This window comes from Fundulus heteroclitus, chromosome 22 (genome assembly GCF_011125445.2).
Source record: "Fundulus heteroclitus isolate FHET01 chromosome 22, MU-UCD_Fhet_4.1, whole genome shotgun sequence".
Lineage (NCBI taxonomy): Eukaryota > Metazoa > Chordata > Actinopteri > Cyprinodontiformes > Fundulidae > Fundulus > Fundulus heteroclitus.
The window spans coordinates 36,965,323-36,981,711 of record NC_046382.1 but is presented as its reverse complement, the minus strand read 5'-3'; the positions used below and the strand labels follow the sequence as shown (position 1 = coordinate 36,981,711).

Genomic DNA, 16,389 nt, shown 5'->3' with positions numbered 1-16,389 from the left:
TCCTGGGAGTTTCTTAATGATGCTGTTTGTTTACAGAGTGTCTGAGGGTCTATGTGCCATAACCTTTCTAACATTTACCTGAAGTGAGACTTTAGCTAATCAACCTTAGCATCGGGGTTCTATATTGTCCTCCTGATGTTGGCATGTGGTTTGAGCCTCTTTGTAGAGCTCAATAGATTTTTTTTTATCGGATCTCCAAATGAGAAGCTAACTTCTGGGCCTTCCACCTGAAACACCTGTGAACTGCTGTAGTTTCACATGAGTTTATCAGCTAAAATGGATTCTGGATATCAGCTATTTGGGCAATTTTTTTTTCTTTCACTAAAAGAGAAAAAGCAATTAAGACAATTAAATCTAGGATCACATTAAGAGTAGAATATAGTAGAAGAATAATGGGCATTCTAATCTAGTTTGGCAGTGTTGTTTAACATGCAGGCTAAGTAAGAAATAGAAGTGCTCCTAATCTCCCTTTAAAGACCCCAGTGTGCTTTATGTATCCCATAACGACATTTGCTGCAGTAGAAACGACTTTAAGCGTGTATTAATATTGCAACGGACTGCCTACGTTGGGCTGACAGCACATGAAAGCCGTGCCTAGGTGCAGCTAGTGCCCTGCGCAGGAGAGGGATTTCCTGGCTGGATGTCTCCGCGTCGGCACACGCCTGGCCCGGATCCCCGTGCGCTCCGATTCCCGGGAATGACACACTTCCCAGGGCTGCAGAGAAGAACCGAGCCCAGAACGAACCGAACCACGGGGCTTATAGGAGCGACCCTGAGCTGGACCCGGACGCGGAGGAGGAGCGCAGAGGAGCGCTTGTGATCGGAGCGGAGCAGCGACCGAGGAATAGGGAGGAAGACAGCTCTGCAGGACAGGGAGGGAGGAAGGTGGCGATGCTCGGCTTGCGAGGACGGGACCGTCCGCAGCCTCGGTAGGAAGGGAAGGGGAGGGGAGGATGCTTGGTGGATCCGGAGCGCTGCTCGCTTTTGGTAAACCATCGTGAGTTTAACAACGCGCTATTTTGAGGAGGTGGGCCGAGTCCCGGGATAGAGGCAGGGGACAGGAGGGGAAGGGGGAGGAGTGGGATCCAGCTGGGATGCTGATGCTGCTGATGCTGCTGCTGGTAGTGGTGGCGGCGATGTGAGGACCTCCAGGACTCCCGGCACTCATCTCTGCGGTTGTTCTTCTGCAGGTAAGCAGCTGGTCGCTTCATGCTTCTGCTTTCACGCTCTCTGCCGATCGTGCTGTAAAATCTACCGCAGTGTTGGAATATGTGGGCTGGAGGGATTGTTGCAGCGGAGGCTCCGAGTTAGTTTTTGCTGACATCCTTCACCCCGAATCTCTCTCCCACGGAAAGGAAATGTGTATTATGTAAGGTTTGCTTGGAAATACTTTATAAGATTCTTGGTGTTTTACTCAAAGGAGTGCTTTGTGGTAGCCTACTTTTGTCCAAATGATGGACTAATTTCACTCAACCGTGTTCCAGCTGGATGCAAATGCACACTGCCCTGCAAAAGAGGTGCTCTTACCAACTGTACATAATTGTGATGTGAAAAGAAAATGACCCATGGTAAATATATATATATATATATATATATATATATATATATATATATATATATATATATATATATATATATATATATATATATATATATATATATATCAATTTGAAAGATTAGGACTTTTCCTAATGAGTTATTGCTCCAAGTCTACTGCCGTCTGTCTCTTTTCCCTGTGCTAACCTGGAGAATTACATTTTTGCCAATTTCCTAATGAAAACATACATTTTTGAGGTTTGGATTTGGATCTAGGCTTTGACTAGGCCATTCTAACACCTGGATATGTCTTGATCTAAACGTTTACACTGCGGTCTCTCACAGGTTTTCTTCCAGGATTAACCTGTATATTTTTAGCACCATTCATCGTTGCACCAACCCGGACCAGATTCCCTGTTCCTGCTGAAGAAACGCGTCCCCACACCATGACGCTGCCACACCAAGAGCAAGGGGTCTTTAAGGTGTCTTGCAGTATTTCTTTTAGCCAAAAAACATTTTCTTTTCTTTTTAGAAGACTCTGAACCTTGGGCCTCCCGGCAGAGCTCTGTGAGATGTTTAAAAATTTAGACAGTTTTATTAAATTCTTGAAACTGCTTTGACTTCCCGCCAGCTGTCTCTAAGCCCCGTCTCCTGTAAACCTTGGTCTTCATGATGCTGATTGTTCACCAGTCAGCCCTCAGAATGGCAGAATTCATACTGAGGTTAAATTATATATAGATGGACTGCATTTATAATTTGGGGACTCCTGGATGCATTTACTGTAGCTGCACAGGGTTTTATTTAGGGGTGTCGGGGTAAACGGGGCTCAACTGCAATGCAACAAACAGATTTTTATTTCTAAAAGTCGTTGAAAACCACTCTTCACTTTGCTTCCATTGGATAATTCTGCTCACCTATGGATCTGTAGCATGGAAATCCCAACAAAATACATTCAGTTTGTGGTTGCAGTGTGGCGAAAAGGTGGAAAAGGTATGAATATTCTTACAATGGGACAATTTTATGAGTATTAAATCCCCGCTCACCAGAAATCCACCCACAGTCGCTGTTTTATTTTACCGCAGCAAGAGTGCCAAGAACAAACATATACACACCAGAGGAAGCAATTAAACTCAAGGCAAATTCGCTGTTGGCCAACACAAAGACAACGGAGCTCCCTATAGGCGTGTTGTAGGCGAGTTGTAGTGAGTTTATATTTTTATTTTTTATTTTTTTGGAGCACCTCATCTCTTCTCTCGCTCTGCTATCCTCCCACACGGCTTGGCTCAGCAGTGAAGTGCAGTAGCCTCACAACCCTACACACACACACACACACACACACACACAGCGCCACAGCAAGACAACCACCAACTCCATCACCCATGTTACATTATAGTGATCATACAGTTGCTGAAAAATATTTTGTTTCATAACTTTAAAAAAAAAAAACGACATTTTGAAAGAAGATCTCAACAGAAATCACAGAGTACTCTGTAGGTAGATCATAAAAAGGCCCAAGCAAGACAAGAAGATTTGTTTTATCTGTGATTCTTATATTCTCACATCTCAAAGACTGCATGCAGCTTGTAGGGTTGAATTCCACAGAGAGTATTAAAGCCTTGCCACGGGTTATCTGAGAGGTGCCTCTCCAGTCAGCTGCGAAGGTCGAAGTATCAAAAAGCCCTTCGACACCAGTCTGACACTTAGACTGTGACTCATGTTCAAGAAAATTCAATAAACTAAGACAGATCATGACCTCTTAGTTTAACTATAAGACACTTTAACACTGCTGATAAATTCTTCTAAGACACATAACCCTTTTCCCCTCCATGTCTGACATTAAATCAGACTAAACCTTTCTGGTTTTAGGTCAGTTAGGGTTACCAAATTATTTACATTTGCTAAGTACCAGAATAATAATTGAAGGACATTTTTATGTATTTTTTTTATTTACTTAAGCCAAAGATTCAAAAACATTCCCATTTTAAAAGCATTGTTTTTTAAACGGTCTGACTTGAGGTGTCCTTTCAACAAGCTTCTCTCAGTGTATGCTAAAAAGAGAATGCAACTAAAACTGTGAATTGAATTGCTTCAATTGGATTAAGTTTAGCCCACTTAATTAATCTATGATGGTTTAACTTGACAACTTATAAACCAAGTTATAAGTTGACAACGTATAAACTGAACTTGCCTTAAGCCAATTTGTAACTAACTTGACCGAGTCATTGTCCATTTGAAAGAACAATTTGCAGCCGAGCTTTAACTTCCTGGCTGACATCTGGTACCGGAGGGCTTTCAGCGAACCCAGTTCTTACAGGTTTCACTGAAATAATTGATTTGAGGGCGTTCCAGGCAGAGGGGGCTGAGAAACGGAGGTGCAGAGAAATACTAAAATGTAATTTAATAGTAAGGCTTAACAGCTTTCAGTTCTCTGAAGGAAAGTACATAAATAAGTACGAACCAAGCCAATAAGGTTGCAAAACCAGAGTCATCCAGTGTGATTGCTGCCTTACATTCATGGAAGGCATGCTAGCTTTAGCACAGAGCTCACAGTGGTGGGTGAAGCAGCTACAACCAGTGATGAATCTCAGAGCACTGTGGTACATCAGAGTCAAGCACCGTGGGCAACTGGTTGAAGCACACTTATACACAACATCGACATAAGCACAACAGTGGCTGTTATCAGAAGCTTCCGAGCTCTGAAGGAGAAACATGACTTGTTTCTGTAAAAGAAAGCGAGCTTCATCCCTAATTTGGAGATCAAATGTTTAAGACGAACTTTAAAAGAAACTTCACATCAATAATTATCCCCAGTGCTTGTAACTACTGACTAGTTCGAGAGTTGGGCAATTTTAATTAAGGGTATATTCTCAAAGGAAACATCAATTCGAAGGGAAATAAAATGAAATGTTTTAGATTTTTCAGCATTTAAAATCAATAATTTTTATATTATGTTTAATTCAGTTTATGTTCCTGACTAGTTTCACGGTTTTTTTTTACTTGCTAATGAAGCCACTATATTCTGGCCTATGAATCACTTGTGTATAAATAAGGCTGCTAAACACAAACGATGAACCAGTGATATGTTCCACATAATAGTTTAGCAAAGAGCCAATTTTAGATCTACAGGAACTGATTTACTAGCAGCTCAGAACTAAACTAATTAAAAAGTTAATCCAGTTTGACAGTCATGAAGCACAGTGTTATTCTGCTAGCAGCATAATGCTTCCCAAAGAGCTACTGTACAGTAGATAATCAACAGAGAGATGGACCTCTCATGTACTTTTTAGGTCTTAACTGGACCCCCCCCCCCCCCCCCCCCCCCCCCATCTTACAGACATGCCTTTTAGGTTCTGTTTTACAAAACCATCCTGTTACCCTTCGTTTGTCCTCCACTCACCCATTTTCTAACATTTCTAAGCACAGCGAGTAAAATAACTACGTCATTGTGAGGTTCAAGGTTGGGACAGAAAATGAGAGGGAAGAAATCTGTAATGTGTGGGGTTAATAAAGGACCTAAGCGCTGACTGACTGTGGCACAAATTCTTTGATAAAAATGCAAAAAGGATAATTTAAAGATGGATCACAGAAAGAGCAGGACATGGAGCATAGGTAGTGTGTTGGTAGGAACCAGTAAAGAACAATGAAAACCAGGGACATTACATACTGAGGGAGGAGTGTAGGATGACATTTGATCCAAGTGAGCTAATCAGGGGGAATGTGGAGCAGCTGAGAGAGGAGAGTGCTGAGGACTGTAGCATTTGTAGCATTTAGCATGAGGTAGTTATGTTGGCATCAGTCTACAAAGCTCTGTATCCACTCAGGGGCGGATTTAGGAAATTTGGGGCCCTACGCAAAGAAAGGCATGGGGCCCTCTGAATTGTGAAGACAACACATAAAACAGACCCATTATACAGATACAGAAATTTTTATAAAATAGACATACATTATTTTTTCTACCTTTTGTTCCTCTCTTATCCCTTTTCTTGTTGTTTTCCTCTATGTTTTCTTTTGTCCCTTTTTCTAGTAGACAAGCCATGATCTGCTTATCTGTTCTCCATTTCTCATTTGAATGAAATAATAGCTGGAAGTAAATCAACACCTGTCTCTATTTCTTGGCAAGATCCTTTTCTTCACCTGGAGCAGTCCTCTCAGTACTATTGAGCAGCGTGCATGATCAGACAGCTGATTGGCCAGAGCTGGGTCATCTTCAGGAAGTAAACTGTGCTGACTCCTTACCAGCAGAGTGGATGATGCTGGACTCTCTCAGTCTGGTGGAACAACATCATTATCAAAGCCTGGCTGGATAATTAGGGGCCCCCAGGAACTTGGGGGCCCTTGATAACTGCCTAGTTTCGCCTAATGGTAAATCCCTGTATCCACTGTCTGCACTCATCTGTCGTGAGTCCGACAATGGCAGAGTCAATAAAGAACTTCTGAAGGTGGCAGCCTGGTGAGCTGATGGAAAAGTCTGCAGTGTACAGAGTGAACGGCAGAGTTCTCTGCGGTGCTCCTGTCCTGCAGATCAGCCCATCAGAAGCACAGCCCCATGTCCTCACATGCTGCGGTCGACCAGTGGGGTAATCCACTATCCACTGTGGTGATCCACTCCTGAGGGCTCCAGCTTGTCATCCAGGAGTCGCGGTTGGATGGTGTTGAAAGCACTGGAGAAATCAAATAATATGATCCTCATGGTGCCTGCAGGTTCCTCCAGGTGGACCAGAACCAGCAGGTAGATGGTGGCACATCCACCCGAATGCCAGGCTGGTATGCAGTGGATCCATTGAAGACCTCAACAGGGGGTAAAGATGGTTGAAGATCAGCCTCTTGAGGGTCTGCATCCCTCAAGAGGCTGGAGAACTGTTAAACAAGAACAAGATTAGGCCTATAGGAAATATTGACTTAATAAATTAGGGTTGGTTTTATTTATTTGTGCAATGCTATAAATGTGTGAAAGTCTGTTCCATAAAAGGCCAAAAAATCTGATCCTCTAACTGTGGCGTTTAACCCTGTGACCCAGCTGCCAAGAAAACTGAACTCTGGGGCTGTTATCCAAGGCGCTGGGGCTCCAGCCGCTGTTCCTGCCTGCCCGGCTACAAACAGAGAGCCGCTCTGAGATCTGTGCCGCACTCAGGACTGACAGCTTGAATGGATGACAGGGCTGTGTGGGCCTAATGGACTGTCAGAGAGAGCAAGGAAAAGATGGATGAGAGGAGGGACAGAGGGACAGTGGAGAGAATCGGAGAGAGGGAATACCAGGAAGAGAGTTGAAAGAATGATAAAGTGGTGTGGCGGCTTCATGTGATACCCGATTCCCTCAGTTTCTCTTTCTCTAACTGCCGATGTCTCTCAATTTCTGCTCCTTTTCTTTGCCATCATTATCGTAATTTGTCTAATAAGGTGACAAATCTAATCTGCACAGTGTTTACGGCTGAACATCTCATGTTGCTGTGGCAATGCATACATACTGAGTAGTAAAAAGAAACCGGCTGTTTGTTTGTTTTTCCTGAAAGTTACTCTGAGATCATTTCTGTCTGTTAAAATGTCAGACTGTTACGTTCAGGGGCAGATGAACAAAGCCATTTGCAGGTGTTAAACATTTGCATGTGCTTCAATTTCTAAAAAAAGACTGCTCCAAAAATCACTCTGGGCTGACTTAGATTGCTCACATGTAAATTAGTTGTTATGCATCCATTCAAGGGAAAACCACCTATATTTGTGTAGTTATGTAAATGACAGCCAGAGCAAATGACTCCTCATTTCTATGCAAGACGCAGCTGAGAAAATAAAAACTACATCCAATGAGTACCTATAATTTTGCTATCCAAAAATATTTTAACTCCAATCAATGGTTTTTATTCTCTAAAAATAGTTAATAGTTAAAGGAAGCGTCATTCCGCAGTCTCACTATCTGCAGCATCGTATTTGCAACGTTCTTCCTGCAGTCAGATGCTGTTCTCAAACTTTTTAGGAACGCCTCATCAGGTCAGGTCAGTTCTCTGTTGGCTCTAGGGAACTCCCTTCAGTTTGTGATCCACCTTTGTTATTGGGATGCAAAACATGTTCTTTCATAGATTATAATAAACATTCTGTTTTTTTAAAGTTTATGATCAATAACTTCAGTCCATACACAACAACTATTCATTAGATTCTAACCACTTATTTCCACCAAGTAAAATATCTATTGCTGTCGCTTTCTGCTTTTTTATTAGAAAAATGGAAAACAGAAGAAAAAAATCTCAAAAGTAAGTGGCAGTAGTATATTAGTAGTGTATAGTAGTATATATAGAACATTTTGAATGGGAGTCAATATCACAAAAATGCTGAAATGGACACTGATCGTGTCACTTAAAGAAAACAATACAACACATTACACTGACCTGACAGAAAATCTGGACATATTTTTTGTCATTTACACAAACCCATCAAAAACTATGCAAATTTGAGACATAAAAAAAGAGAAACCCAGAATAGTTGATGAAAATAAATAGAACTGGAAAATACACTGTTTTGGGCTGAAGAAAGAACAACTGATAGAATAAAATGCAAATTGCATTTATTTGCTCTACTTGATAGCCATGATTGCTGCTGCACGTATCTAGAGCAAACTGCATTGTGAATCCTGTGCAGCTATAAAGCAAGCCAGTTTGGCTTAGTGATCGTCCTCATAGGTTTCTAATCAAGAACATTTTCACATGGTTTTTAGAAATTGCCTGTTTAATTTTTTTCACAGTGTGTGAGCCAAATGATTTTAGATGGAGCTGGAATCTTTGCATATTAGCCACACATCTAATCCTTGGGAGTTATTTTTGTTGAACGATGAACAGATATAAACAATTAACAGTTAGAATACTGTGAACTAGTTCCATGTTTTGTGTAATTGCAGGAAGTTAAACGCACATATATAGGTTCACATACGCTAGTTTTGGAGACAGGGGAAATTGGCGACGCAGATGGTAAAGTGGTGAATTGTAACCACACTGCATCACGAGTCATCTCAGATGTTCAATTTCAACTCCAAATCAGACTTTAGTTTTACATTGTTATTGAATCATTTAACACTGATTTGAATTAAATCTGGACCCATTTAAATTCTTGCAGTTTGTCTTGTATAGATGGCTTTTGATGCCACTTGGCAACATTAAAATAACTTTTTTTTTGCCAGCTGGCTTTATGTAATCGATAGACTTTCATTTTAAAATACTGTAATTAAAGGTGAACTGTTCTGGGTGTGATTGGATCTGAATGTGACTATAGGTGGCCATACTGCATTGTGTTGGAATGCATTGGATTGATATTTGGGATGATTTGGATTATTCCATAAGTGTTTTTCAATCTGTTTATCTATGTGATGCCCTGTGACAGACTGCCGACCTCTCTAGTCTCTCGCCCACTGTCAGCTGGAGATGGGCACCAGCGACCCTGCATGGAAAAGCAGGTAGGCCAGTGGCTTTCAATTCCAGTCCTCAGGACCCACTGTCCTACATGTTTTAGATGCGTCTCTGCTCCAGCACTCCTGAATCAAGTGATTGCATGACTTCCTCTGCAGCCCTCAAGAGCTACAGAGGCATCTTCATCACCTATTTAAGACAGGTTTGTGGAGGACAGTGGAACTTGAATTGAAAAGCACTGGTATAGACAGTGGATGGATAGGTGTTTTTCAATTGTCTTGAAAAGTGCCTTGAAATAAGTGCTGCTGTAATTTGGCAGTGCAAAAATAAACAGAAATTAATTTCAATTCTATCCCTCTCTACAGTGCAGGAAAAATGAATAGCAAAATGTACAACATAGCTGGAAAGAGAGGGCTGTGAGTTTTTAATTGTGATATGGGACATGGTGCTTTCCAAAGGTCTTAAAAGAAATCAAAATTATTGTACATTGATAATGTTTGATTCTTGAGTTCAATTCCTGTGGCAATTAGATTTACATATCTGAGGTAGCATCAGGTTATCTTAGTTTTGTTTCTTCATACAATCAAAGTTTAGTGCTTTTGATGTGGTGATATTTCGCTACAGCTCCTGTAGTAATTTAGCACTTCCGAATATACGGTGTGAAATGTTCTGAAACATTTTGATGTAGACAACTTCCTTGCTCATAGTTTTATGTATATTTTCAACTTGTAAAACCAGAACTGATGGGTCTCTTTGGCAAGAAAGATCCAAGAATCTTGGGTTCTGATCTGAATCTATTATCTGAATTTGAAAAACTGCTGATACCGATGTCTTTCATCCAGAGCGTTTCTTGACATTTGTAGCTTGTATATAGTTTGTTTTTGTACAAGCTAATGCAAATCATATGAAAACACACCTTCAACTTCATTCATTTTTACAAGATTAATAATTAAATAAGCCTGTGATGGATTATTTTATGCCTATATTCACATTATGCTACGTAGTTCTATAAATAGACCTCTGAAATGAAGGTCGGAGGATTTTCAGAGTTTAGTGACGGTGGTTTAAAAATCCTTCTACTATCAACTCCGCGCCTTAACTTGGGTGTAAAAGGGTCTGAAAAGCATTTACAGATGCTAACATAATCACATCCATAACAGTGCCTTTTAAAAAGCTTTTCAGCGATAAACACTCATTAATTAGTCATGAGCGGAGCCAACGTGTGTATGTGACAGGCAGAGAGAAGTCACACCAAACACCTCAATGAAGTAGGAGTTTATCATTCTAGCTAAATGAATGTAAAAGCATTTGATACATTGTCCTTTTAGCCATAAGCCCTGTTATTATTTAATTGGCTCAGCTCATCTCTCTCTCTATGAAACCTTTTATATCTCATTGACAAAACTCATCAGAACTAAGAATATCCGTCTTTGCCCCCCTCAGGGTTCTGCTGTTCACAGTTTGACATTATTTTCCACGTAATTTCCTTCCGTCACGCTGACCGTTTGTTTGAGATGTGGTTTGTTGTTGATATTTTGCAATTTATCTGAGAAACAAAAACTGATACTGTGGGCTCCTCTTCCCTCATGCTCATCAGAAAAGGGGGGAATCCCCATAGAAAACTCAGATAGTTATTTAAAAAAAAAAAAAAAGATCAAAGCTAAAAGTCTTAACAAGGCTGAAGAAAATAATGTATGTCAGGTTTTTGAAGAGAGCTCTGCCTTAAACACTCTTAGCTATTTCCTCTAAAATGCTCCATTTCTAATAGAATCATTTAAAATGTGTAAATCAAAATAATCTGTGAAAAACCAATTGCCAGTTTACTGTAACAAGAAAGCTAGTTTGTTTCTAAACTTAACAAGAAAAAAAAAAAATATATATATATATCTAATGTGTCAGTGTAAAATTAAAATCTATTCACTTAAAAGGGTTGATTTATAGACTTCAAAACTTCAAAAGATTCATCCATTTTAGGGGAATTTTCAATATAAATGCAAACTAATCCCATAAATGAAAGTATTTGCTGTTATTTGACTGTTAGCCGCGCTGTGTGGTTTTGTCCTCACTAGTCTCACAGCTCTTCTGTTAGCGTCAGTTCTTTTGTGGAGTGCAGAGATGACACTAATCCCGCGAGTTCTGTTCTGCCTCTCACAATGACACACAAACACTGAACTGTAAGAGAACCGGGGTGTTGACATCCCACAGTACGTGTGTGTGTGTGTGTGTGTGTGTGTGTGTGTGTGTGTGTGTGTGTGTGTGTGTGTGTGTGTGTGTGTGTGTGTGTGTGTGTGTGTGAGTAGAAAGGGAAGATGGTTCAGCTGAGCTGCCAGAGTGTCTGTGTGAGGCTGGGACAGTTATGTAACAACGGTGCAGAATGGATTGTAGTTTCAAGTCACAAATGTACGCTTGCGCAAAGACACACACACACACAGATACAATATCTTAGGAGGGTGAGTGTGCATATTATAATCGTCTTTATATTTTTTCACAGCTAGAGTGTGTGATATCCTGCAGCATTGACTCAACAGTGACTAAGTTGACAAGTTGTCTTTGTCAACGGGAAATGTGTTTGTCTAAGTCTGGAAAAATCATGCGTCACTTTCATGATGTTGACGACTTTTGGGGTTTTGTGTTCTTGGCTCTCTGTGCTCATTATTTTTTATTTTTTTTTTCTTAGGTCTCACAGTTTATACCCTTGTTCTTTGTATGCTCGGGTTTTCTTGTATTTTCTATCAGTTCCATTCATGTTAATTAGACTTTCTCTTCCTGTTTCCCACGCTCCGCCACCTTGCATCCCAACTCATTTAGCTCACCTGATACAGCTTGCTATCTCTTATGCCACTCACATGTTTTCCCCACTACTTAAAGATTAAAGAATCTTTATTGTCATCTGCAGGTTTAAGGGAACTTTGGTGAGACGTTGGCTCTTAATACGCGCATAATACACAGACATAAATCAAAAACATCCATGGAAAAATGAAGAATGAGCATTGCCAGAAAAGACCCTCAGAAACGCAAAAACACAAAGTGAAAAAAGCTAAATTTGAGGATAAGCTATACAACAGAGGAGAAAGATGTGTCAGAGGGGGATACATTATCTGCTATCGTTAATAGATAATACTGCATGTTCAGATGATAATGAGATGTTCAAGTTAAAAAGAAGGGAAGTAGCAGTCGTTTCTCAGAGTGATGTAAAAACTGTGCAGATTGCATGGATGTCCAAACAAACACTCCCCGAGAAGCTAAAAGTGGACAAATAGACATAACCACATAGGAGGCAGTTTAAAAATGATCAGTCGGATCAAAAACCTGTGGGACCAGTAGTGTGTTTCTAAATATGCAAGGCACTATGAACTGGGCTGGTGGTTTATTGATTCTCAGCAAGGGGTGATTGTCCTCAAAGCTTTGGGGAAGAAGTCTCTTAGTTTTTAATTTAATGTTCCTGAATCAGTTACATGATGAAGTGGGGCAAACAGTGCGTGGCTCAGGCAGGTGGGATCTGTAGCTATACGTCTGGCCCTTTTCTGGACTCTTATAGCATAAACAGTGTCTAGGTCTTGCAGATGGCATCCCACAATCCCCTGTGCTGATCTCACCACCTGTGCTGAGTCTTTTCTCTCCTGTGTCGTACAGCTCCCGTATCATACCGTCATGCTGAGACACAGGATGCTTTCAATTGTGGCCCTATAAAAGTTTATTAAATGGGACATAACATGCAAACTTCACTTTTTCGGCCCATTTTGTTGTGTGCGTGGGGCCTCTGGAAGTACTGAAAAGTTGAGTTTAGTCTTCCAAAGGATTGTTTAGAGATCTTTAGATTCTTTTTGGGTCATATTTTTCCAATGGTTCTGATTGTTTCTTGTTACGTTTTCAGCTCTTTTTGCAGAATGTTTAAATGAGGTAATAGGCGTCCCACCACTTTTCCGCCATGTTTAGTCCTTCGATTTTATAGTCCAAACTAAAGGATGCCTAAGATGTCAGTGGACAAGTCTACATGTCGGTTGTTGAGTTTATTAACCCACACAAGTCACTCTTTCAGCCCCCATTATTAGAACCTTGTTAAAGTGCCTGGTTAAACTCTTTTTTTTTTTTTTTTTAATGGGAATGTACCCGCATCAGTGGGGAAACTCTTCCTTGTTTGCGCAAAGCCCTTCAAGAATTAATGCTTTAGTAAATTTAGCCAGTAATAAGGAGGAATCTGTCCGGAGACTTCATCTGGTCGACGGCTCAGTTCCTTCTGAGTATGGAAACGAAGGAATCAGCAAAGAAGGAAGCTGCTGATTACTCTGAAATTTCAAAAGACTTTATTTTAGATATCATAACGCTTGCCGTGTGCTCGCTTATAGTTTCTTGAGAGCACAACTGTAGTGCCGATTTAAGCAGCGTTGTTTTCTCTTTCTCTCAGGGTCTGACTCAAACATGTAAGGCTGAATGGAAAGTATTCCGCTGATATTTTTATTCATACATATGGGAATAAAAAGTTTCTCTTGCACTAAATAATAGTAAATTGGTCTTTAAACTACAAAAACATTTGCGAAGGGGGTGGAGTGGAACGTTGTAGGGGATGGTGGGGAGCGGGGTGCAAAGGACAGCAACAAAACGGTGTGAAAAAGACGCGGTGTCACAGGCTGCTGATAATGGGTTGGGGGTCTCTTAATCTTCACTGACGAAGAATTCAGACCAAAGCGTTGCAGTTCCACCTTATATAGATAAAAAAAACATACACATTTGCGCAAACACGTGTAGCTTTAGCAATTTCATAAAAAGTCTATTCTTTTTTTTTACATACAGTTTTTTCACTCATAAAATAAATGATCTCAATGTTGGATTTTTTTTTTTTTTTTAACTTTCCAGCATGAGTTTATGCAATGCCAGTAAAAGATTTGTTTATTTCAAGTCTTTTCCTACAATGTTACCAAAAAAGCTGGAGCGTGCTGAGGCCCATACATACATATCTTAGTTTAAATGTTAGAACATTTTAAAAGACTCCAGTTATACAATGGGGTGTCCCAGCTGAAAAGTAGCATCAGTTGAACAAACAGAAGTAAACAATAAAGCCTCATTAAATACTGCACAAATAAAAAGCCTAGTAAACTGAGCTTGGAAATCAAAAAAAAAAAAAGAATGACCTGCTTAACACACAGAAGAAAATAATTTCAAAATGAATCATTGGTCTAAAATCATTAGTTGTATGAAACATTAATATTAAAAGTAATAACTTTTGCCTTTACCTTTTAGTAGGAGAAGTTGTAGTCGTGACCTCAAGCGTTGCTCCACGGTAGTAAAACAGCATCAGATGTGCGTATGTGTCTGTGTTTGAGGTATCGATTGGAACATTTCAACCCTTTGGCCATGTTCCGGAAAGAGCAACACACACACACACACACACACACACACACACACACACACGGTCACAGAGGTGTAGGCGACCACTGGACTGCCTCTCACACACACCTGCACACACACACACACACACACACACACACACACACACACACACACACACACACACACTGCCCGGGGCTTTATAAACAGCCAGGCTTGGATGTTGTGACTCTTGCATCTGTCTCTGCTGCTTCCCTCCCTCTGAGTGAAACAGCACAGCTTCTCCTCACTTTCCTTCATTTATTGCTCTCCTTCGCTGTCGACCCACCTGCTGTTTGATGTCTGTGTGCGCTGTCTCTGGGCCTGCACCTCACTTTTTGTTATTTCCCCAATGTACCGCTGATCCCTTTTCCCTTCCTCTTCCTCTCTCTCTCTCTCTCTCTCTCTCTCTCTGTCCCTGCAGTCACGTATACAGCGGCAGCGCTGTGTGGCCGAGAGCAGTTCGAGTTGGCTCCCTGCCTGTTGAGATGCTGCAAGAGGAAACACAGTGAAGGGGGTTCATGCTGATGAAATTGATCTGCTCAGGTAAAGCACAAGTCCTCCTTATTGTGTTTTTTTTATTTAGTGTTTGTGCATTAATTTGTCTCCTGAGGTTACAGGATGTATCATTTCCTCTACAGATACTAAGAGGAAGGTGTGTGTGTGTGTCTTTTTTTTTTGTCTGAATGACACTTACTGTGATTCATTTAGAGTTGGAGAAAGCTGACAGACGGCCTCGTCTGAGAAGTAGTGTAAAAGAAAGAACACGAGACTTCAAAGAGTCTAATTTTACAGCAATTTGCTGTAAAATGTAACAGATCTTACCTCAGAGTGTGTGACAAAAAGTTAAATAGTAGGTCATAATTCTTCTATGTGCTTTTTTTGTACAGTTTTAAAAATCTCAAATCAAGGGCCAGAACTTGAATTCTGGGTGGACACATATAAAAATAGGATATTTAGCCTTTTATGTCATCATGTTTTCAAACCACTGAGTTCTATTGTTTTTTTTTTTTTTTGTTGTTTTTAGATACAAATGATTACTTTGGAATAATCCTGCACTGAAACCTAAAGCATTGTCCTCTTGGACTCCTTTTTCAGAGAAGAAAAGATTGTATAACTAAATGGAAACACTTACATTTGCACAGTCAGCTCAAACTCTGAAATAAGAATATAGACATCATCTTATAAAGCCCTGCGAAGGTATTTAGCTAAACATTTTCACAATTTGTCTCATCAAATCATTGAACCCTTATGCTCTCTTTTGTTAGGACTTTATGTGACTGACCAACAGAAAGCAGAGCCTAACTGCGAAGTGGAAAGAAAATAATACATAGTTTGATGGCTTTCTACAAATAAGAATCAGAACAGCTTGGTGTGCGTTACTTTCTGTATTTTGCAGAACCACTTTTTGCTGCAGTTACAGCTGCAGGTCTTTTGGGGCATATCGCTTCCATTTTCCTTGTCTAGAGACCAAACTTTTTGCCCATTCCCTTATGCAAGAGACTGTAGCTCAAACTAAACTCCGTCGGGTTGGATGGAGAGTGTTTGTGAACATCAGCTCTCAAGTCTTACCACAGATTCTCAGCTGGGTTTGGACTTTGACTAGGCCGGTCATTATGACACACAGAAGAGCTTTGATCCGAGTCTATCTATTGTGGCTCCTTCTATTATGGCTGTACGTCTAACGCCATTGTCTGGCCAGAGGACGAACCTCAAGCCCAGAGTCTTGCCCCCATGATTATTGAGTATTGAGTTTCATCCATTTCCAGCTTCCCTTTCCCTACTGGAGAAAAACACTTTACAACATGATGCTGCCACTCCCATGTCTTACCATGAGGATGTTGTGTTCAGGACAATGCAGATTGTTAGTTTATCACTACACCTCTTCCTCTTTCAAAAGCCATAAGATTGAACAGCTCTCTGTCAGATGTTCAAAACTTTTGCTATATATATATATATATATATATATATATATATATATATATATATATATATATATATGCATGCTTTATTTTACCTGACTCTGCTTCAAAACCTCTCCCCAACTTTCTCCCTGTTCTCTAGCAAACCTTGGAGGCCTTCACAGAACAGTTGCACTTAT

The 16,389-nt window shown here is 40.4% G+C and overlaps 1 protein-coding gene across 2 annotated transcripts in view; it reads left to right on the top strand.

Moving 5' to 3' along the window:
• Nucleotides 1-887: 887 nt before the first annotated feature.
• The window catches only part of bean1 (brain expressed, associated with NEDD4, 1), a 57,392-nt gene continuing 41,890 nt past the window's right edge, over nt 888-16,389 (top strand). The window contains exons 1-2 of one of the 2 annotated variants that reach the window (XM_036126495.1): nt 888-929; nt 14,713-14,834. In XM_036126495.1, the coding sequence (XP_035982388.1) occupies nt 14,810-14,834 (25 nt within the window). In that variant the 5' untranslated portion in view covers nt 888-929; nt 14,713-14,809. The other variant, XM_036126494.1, reaches the window with a different exon arrangement.